Raw genomic sequence first — 17,401 nt, 5'->3', positions numbered from 1 at the left:
TGCAGCGATGGGAAAAGAGCTCTTACAATGATGCAGTGAGCTGAGAGATATCATTCCTAGTCTTTTACCATACTCATCCTTCCAGCTGTAGACAATATTTTGAATTAATCCAAAGAGGTTTCTGCTCCTCACTGATGCAGAATCTTCAGTGGAGCTACTAGATAAATCCAGTCTTAAATCTTGTTCAGTCTGACCTGAGGTGTAGTATGGCAGAAAGAAATCCAAGGACTACCTCATTTCAATTGAGGTAATGAAAGGTGCTACATAAATGTAAATTATTTCTTCCATTAACTGAATAAATAATCCAAACAGATCACTGATTGATTAGTTACAGAAATGACGGATTCCTAAAATTCCACTTCAAAAAAACAGGGAAGCAGTAGCCTAGTGATATTATCATTGGTTGGTTACTCCAGAGAACTAAATAATATTCCAGGAAATCGGCTTCGAATCCCACTTTGACAGATGGTGGAATTTGAATTCAATAAATACCTGGAATTATGTCTAATAATGACCATGAATCCATTAGCTGATTGTCAGGAAAAAAAAACTATCTGGTTTACTAATGTCCATTAGGGAAGGAAACTTGTCTTTACTTGATCTGGCCTACATGTGACTTCAGACCCCCAGCAATGTGGTTGTCTCTTAGCTGTCCTCTGGGCAATTACGAATGGGCTATCCAGCGATTCCTGCATCCCATGAGTAAATTTTTAAAAAGTCAATTACTTCTCCCTGTTGCCTGAAGAGCTTTAATTGCCTCCTGCCCAAGAGCTAGTGGGAGTCATCAGTTGTTCCAAATAGTTTCTCATTGCGTTGGGGAGAGGGTCCTGGAAACAACTATAGGCCAGAGGAAAGGGAAACCCAAGATAGTGAGAGGTCACTGAAATCATGAACTCTGAATTATACAACAGTCTATTCCCTCTCTCACTCACCTAATTTTCACTTTGTGAGTCAGTTTTTAGCAAACATTAAAATGGGGGTAATTTATCATCTGGCTGAACCAGTCAGAAAACACATAACATCCCAAACTGCCATTCAGTCAGAACAAAAGGATGGAAGAGAGCAGCAAGTGTCATTGTTCTAATTTGATTGCATACTGTATTCAAGCTTCACCCCACCGTCCCCTCCCCCCCAACCCCCCCCACCCCAACACACTTGAAACAAAATTGTGAAAAATCACTCCAGTGCTTAATCAGAACTCTTAGAGTGTAAATGTTGGCACATAAATGATTTGATTATCTAGGGGTTGATGGATCAGCCTGGTTCCTTGAAAACTGAAAGCAACAGATGGAACAGTGAAAGATCCACATGGAGCTACTCTATGTACGCTTCATGAGTCACTATGTTTAGGGTCAATTCAAGTAATCAAGGTCTGATGGGTGTTGCCAGGCAGTTGCTGTGACTGTAGTGGTGATTAGCTGAAGGTTAACAACATTATTAGCTCTGCTGGGCTGCCTGTGAGGCATCACTGGGATGAGGTTGTTCCATTCACTGAATTTAACAGATGGATTAAACAGATCATTAGTTACTTATTGCACTCGGAAGTGTGCATAAGGTAATGGTTCTGAAGTGGTTAATGTTCATTTTACAGCCGGTCCATCAAATTTACTGATGTCACACACAGTCTTTCAGAAGGAATAGATGTATTTTTACCAGCTCCTTAAGTCCTAATAATCATATCTGACCAAATGTAGTTGTTCTTATTGCTATCATGCAACAATTCCTCTTATTAGCCAAGAACGGTGCCTTTTCAGGAGATACACTACACGAGTGTATCCTCTACCACTGATAACAATACAAAGCAATGATAAAGGAGGATTGTTGGCAGAAAACTATCTCATAGAACCCTGATCCAGCACCAGATGTGGCAAATAGCACAAGAATGGTCACCCTGGAAAGTACCACATGTCCCCCTTCATCTAGGGTAACATCACACTGAAACTAGTAAAAAAAAACTCAATTATCTCCTTACAAGAATCCAGGCCTTTAAAGCAGTGGTGGCCATACTAAAGAAAAACCTGTATTTATGTAGTGCTTTTCATGATCACAGAATATTCAAAACCACTTTACAGAAAATGTGGCTCACCTTTGAAGTGTGGCCATTGTTTAATTTAGGAAATGCAGCAACCAATTTGTGCATTGCAAGTTCCTAACAACTGTGATGTGATAATAACTAGCCTATTATTTTTTGTAATTGTGATTCTATAGTGTTTTTCTCACACAGATGCTGAGATTCCATTATAATAAAATTCATTATTTTAAATGAACATTCCTCCTATGAAGAAATGCCTAACATTAACTGAGCAAAACAGCCATTTTCATCTGAGCGAATCTCAGAATTGTTACAGTGTAGAAGGAGGCCATCTCAACACTGGCTTTCCAATGTGCATTATGTATAATTGTCTTTCTCCCTCATTTTCAATGTTACCATGCATTTTGTTCCTTTCAAATCGTTATGGTCTCTTCAAATGCCTACTTCCACCACAATTACAGGCAGAACATCGCAGACCCTATACTTGTGTGAAAAAGTTTTTTTACATCATTTGTATTTGCTTCTTTTAAAAATTACTTTAGTTGTTTGCCCTCTTGTTCACAACCCTTATCCTAGTGGGAAAAGTTTTCCTTATATACTCTGCCTGAAGTCCTCTTAATTTTCAAATCTTTTATCAAATCTCCTATTAACCTTTTCCTCTCCAAGAAAAATAGTCCTAACTTTTCCAATCTGTTGTCAAACCTTATGTTCTCATCCCGGTACCATTCCAGGAATCCTCACCTGCGCTCTCTGTAACGCATTCACAAAGTTCCTAAAGTGTGGTACCCTGAATTGTGCATAATATTACCACTAAGATCTAATCGGTGCACTGTATAAATTCGGCAAAACCGCTTGCTCTTGTATTCTGTGTCCTTATTAAAAAAGCTTGGGATACTGTGTACTTTATTTACTGTGCTTTCCATCTTTCCTGCTACCTTTAGTAACCTTTGGCGCAGGTCTCTCTGCTCCTGCACACCTTTTACAATAGTATCTTTTATCATATACACTGACTTTCCATGTTCCTACTAACAAAGTGTATTACCTGACACTTTTCTGCATTAAGCTTCATCTGCCACCTCTTTGACTACTCCACCAACTTGTCAGTATCCTTTTGAAGTTCTATATTGACTCTTCAGTTTACAGTGTGGAAAGAGGCCATTTGGCTCAACAAATCCACACCAACCCTCAGAGCATCCCACTCAGACCCTGTTACTCAGATCCCTACCCTGTTACTCTACATTTACCCCTGACTAACCTACACATCCTTGAACACTATGTGCAATTTAGCATGGCCAATTCACCTAACTTGCACATGTTTGGATTTTGGGAGGAAACCAGAGCACCCAGAGGAAACCCATACAGGCATAGGGAGAATACGTAAACTCCACACAGACAATCATCCAAGGTTGAAATCGAACCTGGGTCCCTGGCATTGTGAGTCAGCTGTGCTAACCACTGAGCTACTGTGCTGCCCTTGTTTTATATTATTTACAAACCTTGAAACTGTCCCCTGCAAAGCAACATCTAGATCATTAATATATATAAGAAAAATAAGGGGTCCCAAGACTGCCCTGAGAAACTTTCACAATAAACCTTCTTTCAGCCCAAGAATGATTAATTAACTGTCATTCTCAGTTTCTGATCACTCAGCTCAATCTTAGTTTCCCCCTTCTTGCAAATTGTCCCAATTGATAAGATGAAAAGCTTTGACAAGTTCAGCAATACTTTTAACATTTACTTAATATCCCTGTTTAATCAGAATAGCAGAAAGAAATCTGTGCAATTATTTTCCTGCACATTTATTAGATGTAGGAAAACATGTATTCCATTCTATTCCACTAGCAAACAATGAATTCATCTAATTTATAAAAATAAAACCAATATGGTGCGTAACTTGGAGTCTGATTTGATAAGATTGTGTCATAAAGTCTGGCGGTGTTGAGTGCCAGTCCAGGTCCAAAATGGCATCTGCACCATGGGCACATGCTTGGCAATGTTTAAAGCCACTTTGGGTAGGTCATGGAGCATGCATTGGGAGTGTGCACTGTAAATAAGTAAAGTAGATAGATTCCGATGATGGCAGCATGTAATAATACTGATTTGCTGCCAACATTTCCAATTTGAACCTGGACAATCCATCTAATACATGTGTCAAAAGAAGCAGCAATCCATATGACTATTTAAAGAGATTGTCAACTGCTTTCAGGTAGTTTAGGATTGATTTTTCCTGCCTGCTGCTGAGCTTTTTGAAGAGTTTGGTAAGCTTATACCATTGCTTGAAGTTGCTTAACTCAATGGAAGTGATCTGACACAGGGTAAAGCCTTGGTTCTGGTCATGGAAGCAGTGGCTTCTATTCTCCCTCGGCCTGCAGCAAAACAGGGAGAATGAGCTGAGGCACGTGAAGAAGGACAAGCTGTTTTTGCAGAGAAGGGTTCTTTGCAAGAAGCAGAATCCAGCAGCCTCAAAGAGCTCTCCACTTTCCTGGACCCCAGCAAGAAACTGTTTAAGTAACAATTCTGCTTCGGTGAGGTGGTGCTCACAGAAACCTGTCACCTTGTGCAGGTAAAACAACAGTCTCAGAGAGAATGAGCGTGGCACTGCCAGTCGCTGTGAAGGTAGCAATGGCTAAGAATTCTTTCACATGGGGTCCTTCCAGGCTGGAGCAACTGCTATTTGAAATAGCTCCCGTCTGCCAATCACTGTTATACAGCAGACATCACTGACAATTGAATAGGCTTCATTCTTTCTGGTCAGAGGAAAGCAGAAGAACTGAGCACACTACTTCAGAGGATAGCAGGTTTCCTCAAGATGTAAGGTTCCATTCACTTTTCAGATGTGTGACTGTACAGTGTGTCATACAGATCAATGCCCAATAATCTCCTAGTGGTCATTATACCTTCATTCTGTAGTAGTCCACTGTACTATCAGCATTATAGTCCCCAAGAGGGAACAGAGGGTGACCACAGGGCAACATGGGTTATGGACCGACCATTTGATCCATGACTGTCAAACCTCATGGTTCATCATGGTCTGTAACTTCTCACATTTTGTCAGGATTCTGTAGAAAGCAACAAGCTTTACCATTGTCTGGGTACAATGAGGGGTTGAGGAGGTGGATAGCACGATCTATACTGTCACATTCTGTCCGAATTATTGTAACTGGCTCATTTGAATACAATTCCAGTGAACACAACCCAAATTTCCATTCGTCAACAGGTATGCACCTTACTCACTTCTGTTACTGACTGTGGTGGTGCTATTTTAGCCAAAACACTTATGTGAAGGTCACCACAAGGGCAGCATGGTAGCGCAGTGGTTAGCATTTCTACCACACAGTGCCACCCAGGGTTCGATTCCAGTTGGGTCACCATCTGTGTGGAGGTTGCATATTCCTCCTGTGTCTGTGTGGGTTTCCTCTGGGTGCCTAGTTTCCTCCACTGGTCCAAAGATGTGCAGGTTAGGTGGATTGGCCATGCTAAATTGCACAGAGTGTTCAGGGATGTGCAGGCTAATTGAATTCACTGCGGCAAATGCAGGATTACAGGAATAGGGTAGGCAGCTCGGTCTGGGAGGGTTGCTCTTTGAAGGGATAGTGCAGACATGATGGGCCGAATGGCTGCTTTCTGCACTTTAGGAATTCTATGAGTTACAAAACAAACCTTCCATGTCAACTTCATTAAAATATTCAGTATTGTCTAAAAAACAAATGAGCCAGACATGCTTTGTGCAATCCCTCAATGTCTGTTTTGCCAGTGCCTTTGCCTGTCCTCACATTCTTAAACAGTGCTACCTCCTTAGGTGTAACTAAGCTGGTGGAAAGGTTCTGATTTTCTTTGAGAGGCAGTGGTAGCCCCAGCAGACATGGTTGGCAGCAGTCTAGGCTGACAAACAGATAGCAACAAACTCAATAATGCTGGCTAGACAAATGCAATCAGCCTGGCAGGGAACACTAGGTTTGTACTCCATGGTGCTACTACAACTCCCCTAGGATGTCATTCCAACAATCCGGGAAATATGTCCAAGGATTCCGATGAGACCCTTAGAACAGCCACAGAAGAACAAAAGAAATTTAGCCGTTTGAACAATTTCTGGTATTTAATCACATGGCATGGGCTGATTGTTTGTGAGGTCAAATCTATTCTTTTTCCAGTCTCTCACGCACACCATTCCCCCCAACATCACCCCCATCTACTGTGATAACCTTTAGTCCCCTTGTAGATTAAAAATCTGTCTCACTCAACCTCGAATATGTTCAATGTCCCAGCCTCTACTGCCTCTGAGGAAGAGAATTCCAAAGGCTAATGATCATCTGAGAGCAGAAATTCCACCTCATCTTTGTCTTAAATGGAAGTCTTCTTATTTTGAAACTGTGCTTCCTGTTCTAGATGCCTCCATAATGGAACTGCCCTCTCAAAATCTACTCTGTAAGTCTCCTCAGAATCCTACATGTTTCAAGGACAGCACATTCTAAATTCCAATGACTACAGGCCACATTTGCTTGACTTTCCTTATGATACAACTCCTTCATCTCTACTTAGTAAACTTCCTCTGAATGACCTCCTATAACACTCCTTAAACAAGGAAACAAAACTGCAAGCAGTACTCTAGATGTGGTATGACCAATGTCATGTTCAGTTATAGAAAGACCTCCTATGTTTATACTTTAGCTTCCTTGTGATAAGGGTCAATTTTCCATTTACCTTCCTGATTGCTTGCTGTACCAGCACATTAACTTTGTGCAAGGACTCACAGTTTCCTCTGGACTGCGGCATTCTGTAGTCTGTCTACATTTAAATAGTGCTTTGTATTTCTAAACTTCCTGATACTACAATCCACAAAATGTTTAACCAAGCATTCAGCCTGTATATATTAACAAATGCTTTGTGTCCTCATCACAACTTGCTTTCCTACCTGTTTTTGTATCATTAGCAAATTTAGCTCTAATACACTTAGTCACTTCATCCAAGTCATTAATATGGATTGCAAACCATTAAAATCCTAGCACTGATCTCTGTGGCACCTCACTAGGGTACATTTTAATACCCGGTACAGCACAGGTTCATTCTGTGAGAAATAACAGGCATGCACAACCACCCAACAAAATTTAAAGGGACAGTGTGTTACAGTTACGTTTACAAAGGAATATTGAATCTATTCGCCTCATCTGTCCCCCACTAATTAAGTGCTGCACCTTGTGGAGACGGAACCAACTAGTTACAGCAACAGAGGAGGCATGGCTCAGAGTTCAGAGCTTGAAACATAATGTCAAGAATTTCAAATTGTGTCAGTGTAGGGCTGAACTGGTTGATGATTTGTGAGGTCTGCTGCCTGTTGTAGCAACAATGAGGCTTTGCTGATTCTAAAGGAGACCATTAATATGAGGCACCCTCTCTGCTTCAATGTCTTTGTCTAGCTCTCTATGTGTTTCACTCTCTTCCGCTAACTCAACCCACACTGTGATATTTATGTCCATTGAGGAGCAGCTCCATGACATTGTCACAATTCTCCAGCCACTAAAGCACTCATGCAATGGTTTCCAGTGTTACACCATTGAACCTTGGAGCAAACTGTGTACCATTATTCAATGTTCTTCCTGCTCAGGCACTTTTTTCCAGTCATCTCCAGCACATTTTGCGGTCAGAATCCATTCCTGTTTTAAGAGCAGGTTCGCTTTTAAAAATGTCCCTTGTTTTTGCAACCCCAATTCAGGCATGCAGCCACCCAGCAATGCTTGAAGTATTTGTTGCATGTTTGTGTGCTCCTTCAACAACATGCAAAGATTAATCACGCACTGTGATTCCAGCATCCATTTTCAGTCCTTAATACAATGTGAAATAATTCCACAGAGGCCGGTCACAAAGGCATGCTTTATTTACATGTGGGGAGTCCTTGACACTGAACCAGCTTCCTCAGAGCCCACTCTCAGAGTGAACAGACACTGATGTTTTTTAAAATTATTTTTAAAAACCCCCCCACACTATCGCCTAACTGCGGTAGTGCTTATTTTTCCCCAGCACCCATGGTGTGTGCATGCAGGTGTGAGGTACAGTGAGAGACACAAAGTGCACGAATCTTTATTCAATTTCCACCACCAGGAAGATAGGAAAACACCCGATTGGCCAGTGACAAACAGTGCCCTTCACATCAAAGGGCAATGCTGTGTGATCAAACAGTGAAGGGGAGGGCAGGGATTAAATCAAACTAGAGTTGGAGGGGTAAATAATGCACTCCACTCCCTGTGGCGCCCACCTCTCCTTGAATAACTCCAGGGTATTGGTGGAGATCACGTGCTCCTTCTCCAAGGACACCCGGGCCCTAACGTAACCGTGGAAGAGGGGCAGGCAGTCGGCCCAAACGACCCCCTCCATGGTCCGCTGCCTGGACCTGTTTATGGCCAGTTTGGCCAGGCCCAGGAGCAGACCCACGAGGAGGTCATCAGACCTACCTTCCCTCTTCCGTACCGGGTACCGGAAGATCAGGAACGTGGGACTGAAGTGCAACCAAAAGCAGAGGAGGAGGTTTTTAAGAAAATCAAAAAGGGAGTGCAAACGCCCACACCCAATATACACGTGGTCCATGGACTCCACAGTGCCACAGAACAAACAGTTGGGAGACACTGCAATTTATATCTGTCAGCCAGGGCTCCCTGATTGGACCAGATTAACAGCCCCATTCAAGAAACTCATATTCAATGAGGTCCAGCTGGCTGACCTCATTACAAGTACTGTACAATCCTTCCCAAGCTTTTTCTCCACTCTGACCCCATTTTAAGTCTTGAAAATTGTCACCAATCCTCAGTGAGGACTGAGAGAGAGCAGAAGGGGTGTAGACTTGTCGTCTGCGATAGTTCAGCTCATGACCTCACTTGGAATCCTGACCATTATTTTGTGAAGCCCTACCTTAATGAATTTCATAGCCTGTTTACCCAGTCTGCTTCTGGAGAGATAAGAGAATTCACATGGTCAAAGGTGACACAATGTAGTCGCTAACATACAATATAAGGGCTCTCTATCATCGGGTCTAGATCACGGGTTGAAAAGGCCCATTCTGGTTAGAAGGGGTTGTCAAAAACATTTGTAGAAGCAGTGATGTTGAAACAAAGAAAACATACAATGTAAAACCCCAAAACATAACAATGTCAAATTGAAGTTCAATAAGGACAGTTAACTTTAATAATAGTCATAAAGTGAAATTGATGTACGCAGGTTTACACTTCCTGAGACTTTAGGAGCTAAAGGCTGATTTCAGATTACAGCATTTTGAAGGCAAAGTTGAGTGAAGAAATACTTCAAGTAACAGATATGACACAAGGATGGCACCTGAGATAACCATGTAAACTCAACTCGGGTATTCTATTCCAGTGGGAACAGTATACAGAGAACACCTTCAGAATATTGTCTACCTAATAGTGATCACTGAAAAAAAACCTTTAACAGAACTTAGCTGTTTTTAGATTTTTATTTGGTTCTCACGAAAATACAAACATGTTGATATTGTTGTACATGCCTTATCAATAATACATTCACGTTAATAATTTATAAGGTCATCGTATATTTAGGTGTAAAAATACACACATTTTCAAAGTGGATGCTCCTCTCCAAATGACATGGAATCAAGCCACATCCTGACTTACATAGCTCCTGTCACTCAGGCTGATTGTAGTAATCGACATTGAGTTTTGGGTATGAGGGATGAGTTTGGGTTAGAGATAAAATGTGGAGGGATCCTGAATACAGGTGGATGCACTAGTCGCAGCTTGTGTCCCGAATAGTTAGTGGTGCTGAGAGAGCCCTTTGTGTTGAGTGGGCGCTCATCAGCCTGTTCTTTCACCAAAGCAAAAGTGAGGAATGCAGATGCTGGAAATCAGAGTCTAGTTTAGAGTGGTGCTGGAATAGCTCAGCAGGCAAGGCAGCATCCGAGGTTCAGGAAAATCGCCATTTCGGACAAAAGCCCTTCATCAGGAATGCTTCATTGCTGATGAAGAGCATTTGCCTGAAATGTCGTTGTTCCTGCTCCTCGAATGCTGCCTGACCTGCTGTGCTTTTCCAGCACCACTGTTCTTTCACTAATTCCAGCCACACATCACCATAACTGTAGGCTATTCCTTTACCTGGCATTCTTACCATTCCTAAATCTATATCTTTCTAACTTCTGCTCATCCTTTTCCTCTCATTATAAGCTTTAGATCACCCATCTTTTCCTTTTTAGGCCTAACAGTGTGTTTCTTAAATTACATTTCCAATATGCATCCGACAGCATTGCTCTATGGTCTAAAGATTGTATATAACTGCAAGTTAGTGAGTTTTGAGAAGATTTGTACTCAGGTTGAGGTTCTGAATGTAGGTTTGCTCAATAAACCGTCCAGCTCAGCAAGCAAACCTACATCCAATAACTACAACTTGTTGCTCAAGCTCATTAAAGAAGTAGATGCAGTGTGGAAAGTGTAGAAACGATGTTTTACAGACAAAAGACTTTTATTCTGGTTATAACGTAGGCCTTGAGAAATGGAATGTTTAATCCAGTGCACTATCCTGACAGAGACAGGAATCCCATCCTCATTGTCTAAACTGAATTCAAATCCATATTCAAGAATATATTTTTTTTGAGCTCCCATCAATGCTGCCAGCCAGCCTTTCTGTTCACTCAATCTGTCCCTTGTTTGATGATACTTGCACTTTACTTTTCACCTTTGCACGCTCCCCCTACATATAAAACTGAAATCACAAACAAAATACCTTAACCGCTAAGCCGCACCTTAAAACTGCTCTGAATATCTATCATGCCTAATATGTAGTGGTGAAGGGAGGGGCTTGGTGAGGCATTTACTTCCCCCAGCTACCATCATCATGAGATATAACGTTGATACATCAAAAGCATTATCTCTGCCTCCCAATGCTGATGTCTGCCCCCATGTCTCTGATCCTCCTTCTTCATAAAGCAGCTGGGGGTTCCGCTCCAATGACTAGACATCCCAACAAAAGACCCAGGGCCCATCATAAATTTGCTGAACGAAATTATTTCCTACTTGAGAAACAGTGAGTAGGAGGAAAATCCTCATCTGTCATAAACAAATACAAAGTTAATCATTGTACAGCTACAACTACAAAGCACTAGTTTGACTAGCGATGTAACCAGCTCAAAGTCCAAGGGCAATGCTTTTGTACATTAACCGCGTAGGCTGCAGAGTGCAAGCAACCAGCATGCCCTGTGTCAGACTTCTCCACACACACACATTCCGAGTGGCTTCTGGGAACGATGGCTCTGCTCTTCCTACCATTGCTCATTCTCACTGTGCGACTCTGTGTTAAAAGTCAGTGACACTTTTCATTGAAAAGACTAGCACCTGAATAGTCGGGAAACATTTACCACATTCAGTGATTAGGAGAAACCTCTCATCAAATGGCCCGAATAGGTCAAAGATGTGGGGTGGAGGTTAATGCACCCTCCCAAATGGCCAGCAGCCTACAATGTGGGAAAGAGGGAGGCATGTAAAAGGGTGGCAAATTCAGTGGGCTGGGAAGAGGCAAAAAGCCAATTCATTGGCCATCTGAGGCCATTAGGGCTCAATTCATTGCCATTAATATTCTAGCAGTGGCTGATAGACACCATATCATGTGGGCAGGCTGTCAGGCTAACCCTGGAGAGCATACTCATGGCCTGATGAGGGGGTGGGGGAGGAATGTCTCCAATGACCACTGGAGGGAGCCACTGACATCAATAGCCACCTCAGGAGCTGTGTTTCACTTCAGTCTGCTGGCCCACCAAGACGACTCGAGTTACATATTTTCTGAAGCTCGAGTGACAATCTTCAGCTGGAGTCTACTGGAATACTGGCAGTGATCACTGCTCCCAGTGGGATGTCTGAACTGGGTATGTGCCAACCTCTGATTGGCTGACAGCTTCCAGAGGCAGGACATTCAATCTTACATTAGCCGGGATTCCTGTCAGCAACCCGATTGGGATTTAATCCTAAGAGCTCCCATAAATGTCCACTATCGGGTTATTACTAGCTCTCCAGACAGTGGCTTGCCTCACCACCATTACCATTGAATCCCATTGTGAAGCGTGAGTTATTCAGTTGGCAGGGCCTAATATTACATTTCACCAACTAACCCAATTTGCAACTGTCTTCCATTCTGACCTTTATGCCTGACTCCAGATCGGTAGGAATTTTGTTGGATTCTTTACAGCTACTAACTTAACCATCAATGCTGAGGATCAGCCTTGCTGATGGTATTTCTCATGAATTATACTCAGCATGGACAGTGAAGATTCATTTTAGCTGGGTTGATCCTCCAGATTTGGAATAACACCTCAAGGAATGTATTAGTTTAAGAAGGTAGCTCCCCGCTTCCTTCTTCTGAGCAGTTTAGGTGAGTGATGAATTCTGGCCCAGCCGGTGATGTTCACATCCCATCAACAGATAAAAAAGAAGAAATAGAAAAAGAAATAGGACATTTGGTCCCTCATCCTTGCTTCACCTTTTGATTTGATAGTACTTGATTGTGAGCTACACCTTGCTACACGATCCTGTTTATCTCTGCTTCCTTTCTTCAATGTCAGGGTTACTGCCATCCAATCCTCATAGAAACAGTCAAATATCAAGGGAATTCTAGAAAAGCAAATGCACCCATCTCAGTAGCCACCCCTTTGAGGGCATAAAGCCAACTGCACCAGAGGATTTGGTGATTTCCAATTTAATTCCCACAGTACTATCATTAACTAATGTTCAGGCCTTTAAGTCCCTCATTGACCCATGACAGACCCTTCATTCCCCATTACTTCCAAAATGCATTGGCATTCATAGTTTGAAACACAACACCCAAAGATTTAATTGTCTTTGCCATTTTTTTCCCATTTTTAACTTTTCCTGTCCTTGCCCGTAAACTGTTATGAATCTTATCCCTTATACATTCCTAAGAAACAGCATAAGGATATGTGGCACACGAACTGGCCAATTGCCCCAACCAGTCCATTCTTGTGTTTATGCTACACTTGTAATTCTTACTGTATTTCCTCATCTAAAAAACCATCATATCCCCTACACCATCATTTGCTTATCTAGTTTCCACTTATATACATCACTGCTATTCAAATCATTGACAGCCTGCAGTAATGAGTTCCACACTTGCACTGCTGTTTGGGTAAAGAGTTTCTTTTGAATTTCCGATTAAAGTTTTTGGTAACATGTTACATTTATGGCTGGTATTTATTCTCTTCTCCATAAGAGGACTTTTTTGTAGCTCCTCTGTAAATATTGAGATAAATTTTCTACCTATGCCAGTATAGGTCAACCTTGATTATCCAAACGACATGGACGGGGAGTATTTCATTTGGATAATCAAAAGTTCGGATATTAGGATAACACAGTTTACTGAGCAACAGGACCTTAAGAGCTTGTTTGGATAATCCGAAACAGAGATAATCGATGTTCGGATAACCGAGGTCGTTCTGTATGTGGTAGGTTTGCTGCTACCAATCCTCCTTTGTCTATATTGTGACAAGTATCCATTTAATTATCAGTGATAGAGGGTAGACCACTGGTAAATCTAAACAGAGGAGGTACTTTTGGTTAACAAAGTGGTTTATTGTTTGCCGTTAGCACAGTTTACATTATGAGCCAGGCATAATGACAAGGACTCTCGGAAGCTGCACAAAATGTATGTGCTCCTTTTGCATTCTCATGCAGAACTCAATTATCTGTGTGCTTTCATCAGATTGATGGATCTATTGCAACCTCAACCATGTCACCCTTTCAGAACTATTACATTAGACAAAATTACACTCCCCCATCTCTCCCTGTGTGCCCCCATTGCCAAGTTTTCTTGATCCCCATTGCTAGCCTTAGATTGTATTTACCACTACTTGACCTCTCTCTCCAAATCTCTGACTTCTCAAATGCAGACACATGGACATTTTACAATTTTCCCAAAAGACACGCTCTTCAGATTTGGAAGAATAATAGGTCTTTTGCTTGAAGACAGTTGACCTTGATTCTGATATGAAGTTCAGTTCTCTATTTGAGGACATACTATATCTTAAATAGTTTTCACAGAGCACATTGTTCCTGGTAGACCTAGTCATCAGTTCATGAACTTATCTGAAGGACATTTAATCTGCTGAATTCCTTTCACAGAGGAACTCCTCCCTGTTACCTCAGGTAGTTGCCCGATAAAATGATCGGGGGACCTTTAAACTCATAAGTGTCCATGATAGAAGACAGCTGTTCTGTTGAAACAAGTACTTTCTTGTTTAAAGTATCCCAGATTTCTGGATCAGGCAGTCTCTTTCTGACTGAAACAGGTGCTCTCTTCTTTGTAGGATCTTGGTTGCTGAGACTAGGCAATTCATTGTTCTTGACCATGCCTTGAATCTGTGGACATGTATGGCTCCCTTGGAGTCATATGCAACTCATTTCTACTAACTTATTAATCAAGTTGGGTGTCTTTTGTCATCTTGTATGGTTGGCTGACTGGTGATTGAGACTTTTCCACATCTTGAATCATGCTACTGAAAGATTCCTGCTCACTTAACACTATCTTTGTTACTGGCATTGATCATTCAGCTGTGTCAATTTGATCACAGAACATTCTGCTGCCTGAACAATATCTGTTAAAGATTCCTGAGTGAGCTCAAGTAGATTGTACAGTTCATTCTTGTTCTCAGTATTTCTTACTTCTCACAAATTTTGCTGAGTTTAAGTTACAGATCTGACTTCAATGATGACAGATATGACAAACGGGTAAACTCTATGATATCACAATAAGTTAGGAGAACTTCAATCTCTATCAGAGATCTCTGGGCACCACACTGCTGTCTCTACCCTTGTTGTACATTTGGCCTTGCCCAAGTGTCCTCAGTGCATCTTTTCAAGACATCATCTAAAGCTGGAAGAATGAGTCTTCTATCATTCACCCATAAGTCATCCATCATTGTGAAATGCGGTCAGTGTTCAAAGTACATATTTTCTGCCAGATCACTTGGTCTGGCTATCTTTCAACCCAATGTAGACAAGCAGGAGGCTGGAAGAACACAGCAAGGCAGGCAGCATCAGGAGGTGAAGAAGTCAATGTTTCAGGTGTAACCCTTCTTCAGGGCAATGCAGGGGAATGATAACACAGTCTTGATAACTCTTTTGGTCTTGGTGAATATGCTTGTGTCTCTCTTGGCTTGCTGGTCACTGTTTCTTCTGTCATGCTTTTATGGACCCAAACCTGTGAGACTTTTCTTTTCAATACTGACTATTGGTATCTGGTATTTGACTTGCAGAATTCAATATGATTTTAACCCTTACAATTTCAGACTTAATGTTTAATTTTGAGGCTAAGTTGAATCTTGAGATTTATTGCCTCAAATCTTGAATTGCATCGTCTATCTCTGACCTTGAATCTGCCCGGGAATATTATTTCACTTTCCATTTCTTCTTAATGTGTTTATTAGTTCTTATTATTCTACAGCTGTTTTGAATCTGTGTCATCTCACAATTGTTTGTAATATACTATTCTTTGAGCTATTTTAAATTCACTTATAAAGTTTACTGGGTTTTTAGAGCACAGGTACAATGCTGCAGTTTTCATTAAACTTCCTATCTGTCTGCTCTATACCACTTCAGCATTGTGTTAAATTCTTCCAATAAAGTTTTAAATTCTACTAAATATTGTTCTCTTTTAAGCTTTTAAACTCTGTTTCTTTGCAATATTATCTCACTATACTGCTTATTGGGATTTCCTGCTTTCACAATTGAGTTTTGAGGAATGCACTGTCACTCTCTAGTCCCATTGTTCCACAGGTGACAACATAGTTAATTGTTAATCCAGTTTCCAGTATAGCCAATGATATGTTTTCTCTATATTCAATTTAGTATAAAATGATCCATCAACCAGCATTCCTTGATATGCATCAAGTAATTGATTTATTATTAAACAAAACTTCCACAGAAATACAGAATTGGTTAACACACAATTTGCAATATCATTTTTTGTCCCTCTAACTAAAGCAAAACATACAAACACACAACAGATAAAGAGAAAATGGTGGATGTCTACCTGCAGAGGTTTACTTTGAGGAAAACAGGTTTAGCCAATAATGGTTAATTCTGAAAGAAACAAAGGGATAAGTTGTAGAATGTTCAGATGGCTATCAATATGGTGCTCCTGACACACTGAAAGAAGTTACTGGCACATGCGGTTACATCTAGAGTCTTGGCAGATCAACTTGGGTAGGATCCATTGTATCAAGAAGTCTTCCAGATGGCCTTTCAAGAAAATAATCAGCTTCCACATTGAAAGCATAATTATACTATTTCAGAAAGGCAGAGAGATCAGCTAATCAGCCTATCCCTCAGCAGGAATCTCCAACTGAAAGCCAAAACAATCTCTAATGTTACCCAGTTAGGTGATCTCCTGTAAATAACTGAAACCAAGTGATTTCACAGTAGTAGCTCTCTTTTTTTAAAAAAAAAGTTCCAATATGTACTTTCCTGGACTTTTTAAACAAAGCCATTCCAGGGATTTCCACAGAACTTAAAATAAAACAGTTTTTCTACAATTCCTCAAAATTCAAATCCTCCAAAACCTAAGTCCTCAAAAATAATACATGTGAAGGCTTCATAAGATTGCCTTTTATAAAAATCAAAAATAGTGGTGTCCTATCTTTTTCAGGGTTTCCTGTCTTCTGAAGAAAAGATAGGGCTTTTTGTGCATTCTGATGGGTAAGATTGATGTTTTCCCATCTTTTTCAGCACAAAACTTTCTTCTGCACAAATGTTAAAGTGAAGTTCTCTGTCGCAGCTCTTAAAAATCTCCCACGGATAACTTGGATTAATTTGTGTATCCCAGTCCTTATAAATTAAAAGTTTCTTCTGCCTTTTGTTCTTCTGCTGGAATTTCTCCATATTTGCTCCTTCTCACCTTAAATGAAGTCCAAGGTCTTCCCAATACTGCAGCTTGGTACAAATTACTTTTCTGACCTTATCATTGTGCCTTGTGTGTTCCTTCATGGAATACACTCACAATGGCATCTATGTTCATTTTTGAGAGGTAAGCACTCTTTTTCTTTACCCTGTTGCCTTCCCTTTTATTGCTTTATGCCATCTTCCTGATGCTTTTCATCTTTTCCTCAGGGATACTCAACATTACTTCTAGAGCCTTCACTCTCCTCTTTCAGAACCCACTTCTCTAAGGTCTCTCTGCAGTGTGATAAGCTTTGACTATCTTCCTAGCCCACAGTATTTCCTGTGCCCCTTACTAGTTCTAAACTGACAATCTTTTGGAGTACAGTTTTCCTCCTGTTACTGTTCCCAGTTGCTAACTGTTTGCCAGTTTTCACTTCTTGGCTGCTGACTGTCTGTCTTCTTAAAGCAATAATGC

The 17,401-nt window shown here is 41.0% G+C and overlaps 1 protein-coding gene across 1 annotated transcript in view; it reads right to left on the bottom strand.

The window, feature by feature from the left end:
* Positions 1 to 14,397, bottom strand: part of myrf (myelin regulatory factor) — a 200,792-nt gene extending 186,395 nt beyond the window's left edge. Inside the window, 1 exon segment of the mRNA XM_060838633.1 lies at positions 14,189 to 14,397. Coding sequence (XP_060694616.1) covers positions 14,189 to 14,397 — 209 coding nt within the window.
* Between the last annotated feature and the right edge of the window lie 3,004 nt (positions 14,398 to 17,401).

The sequence above is a fragment of the Hemiscyllium ocellatum genome, chromosome 18 (assembly GCF_020745735.1).
Source record: "Hemiscyllium ocellatum isolate sHemOce1 chromosome 18, sHemOce1.pat.X.cur, whole genome shotgun sequence".
NCBI lineage: Eukaryota > Metazoa > Chordata > Chondrichthyes > Orectolobiformes > Hemiscylliidae > Hemiscyllium > Hemiscyllium ocellatum.
Note: the sequence above shows the minus strand (reverse complement) of the source record. Positions and strands in the feature narration are given on the sequence as shown.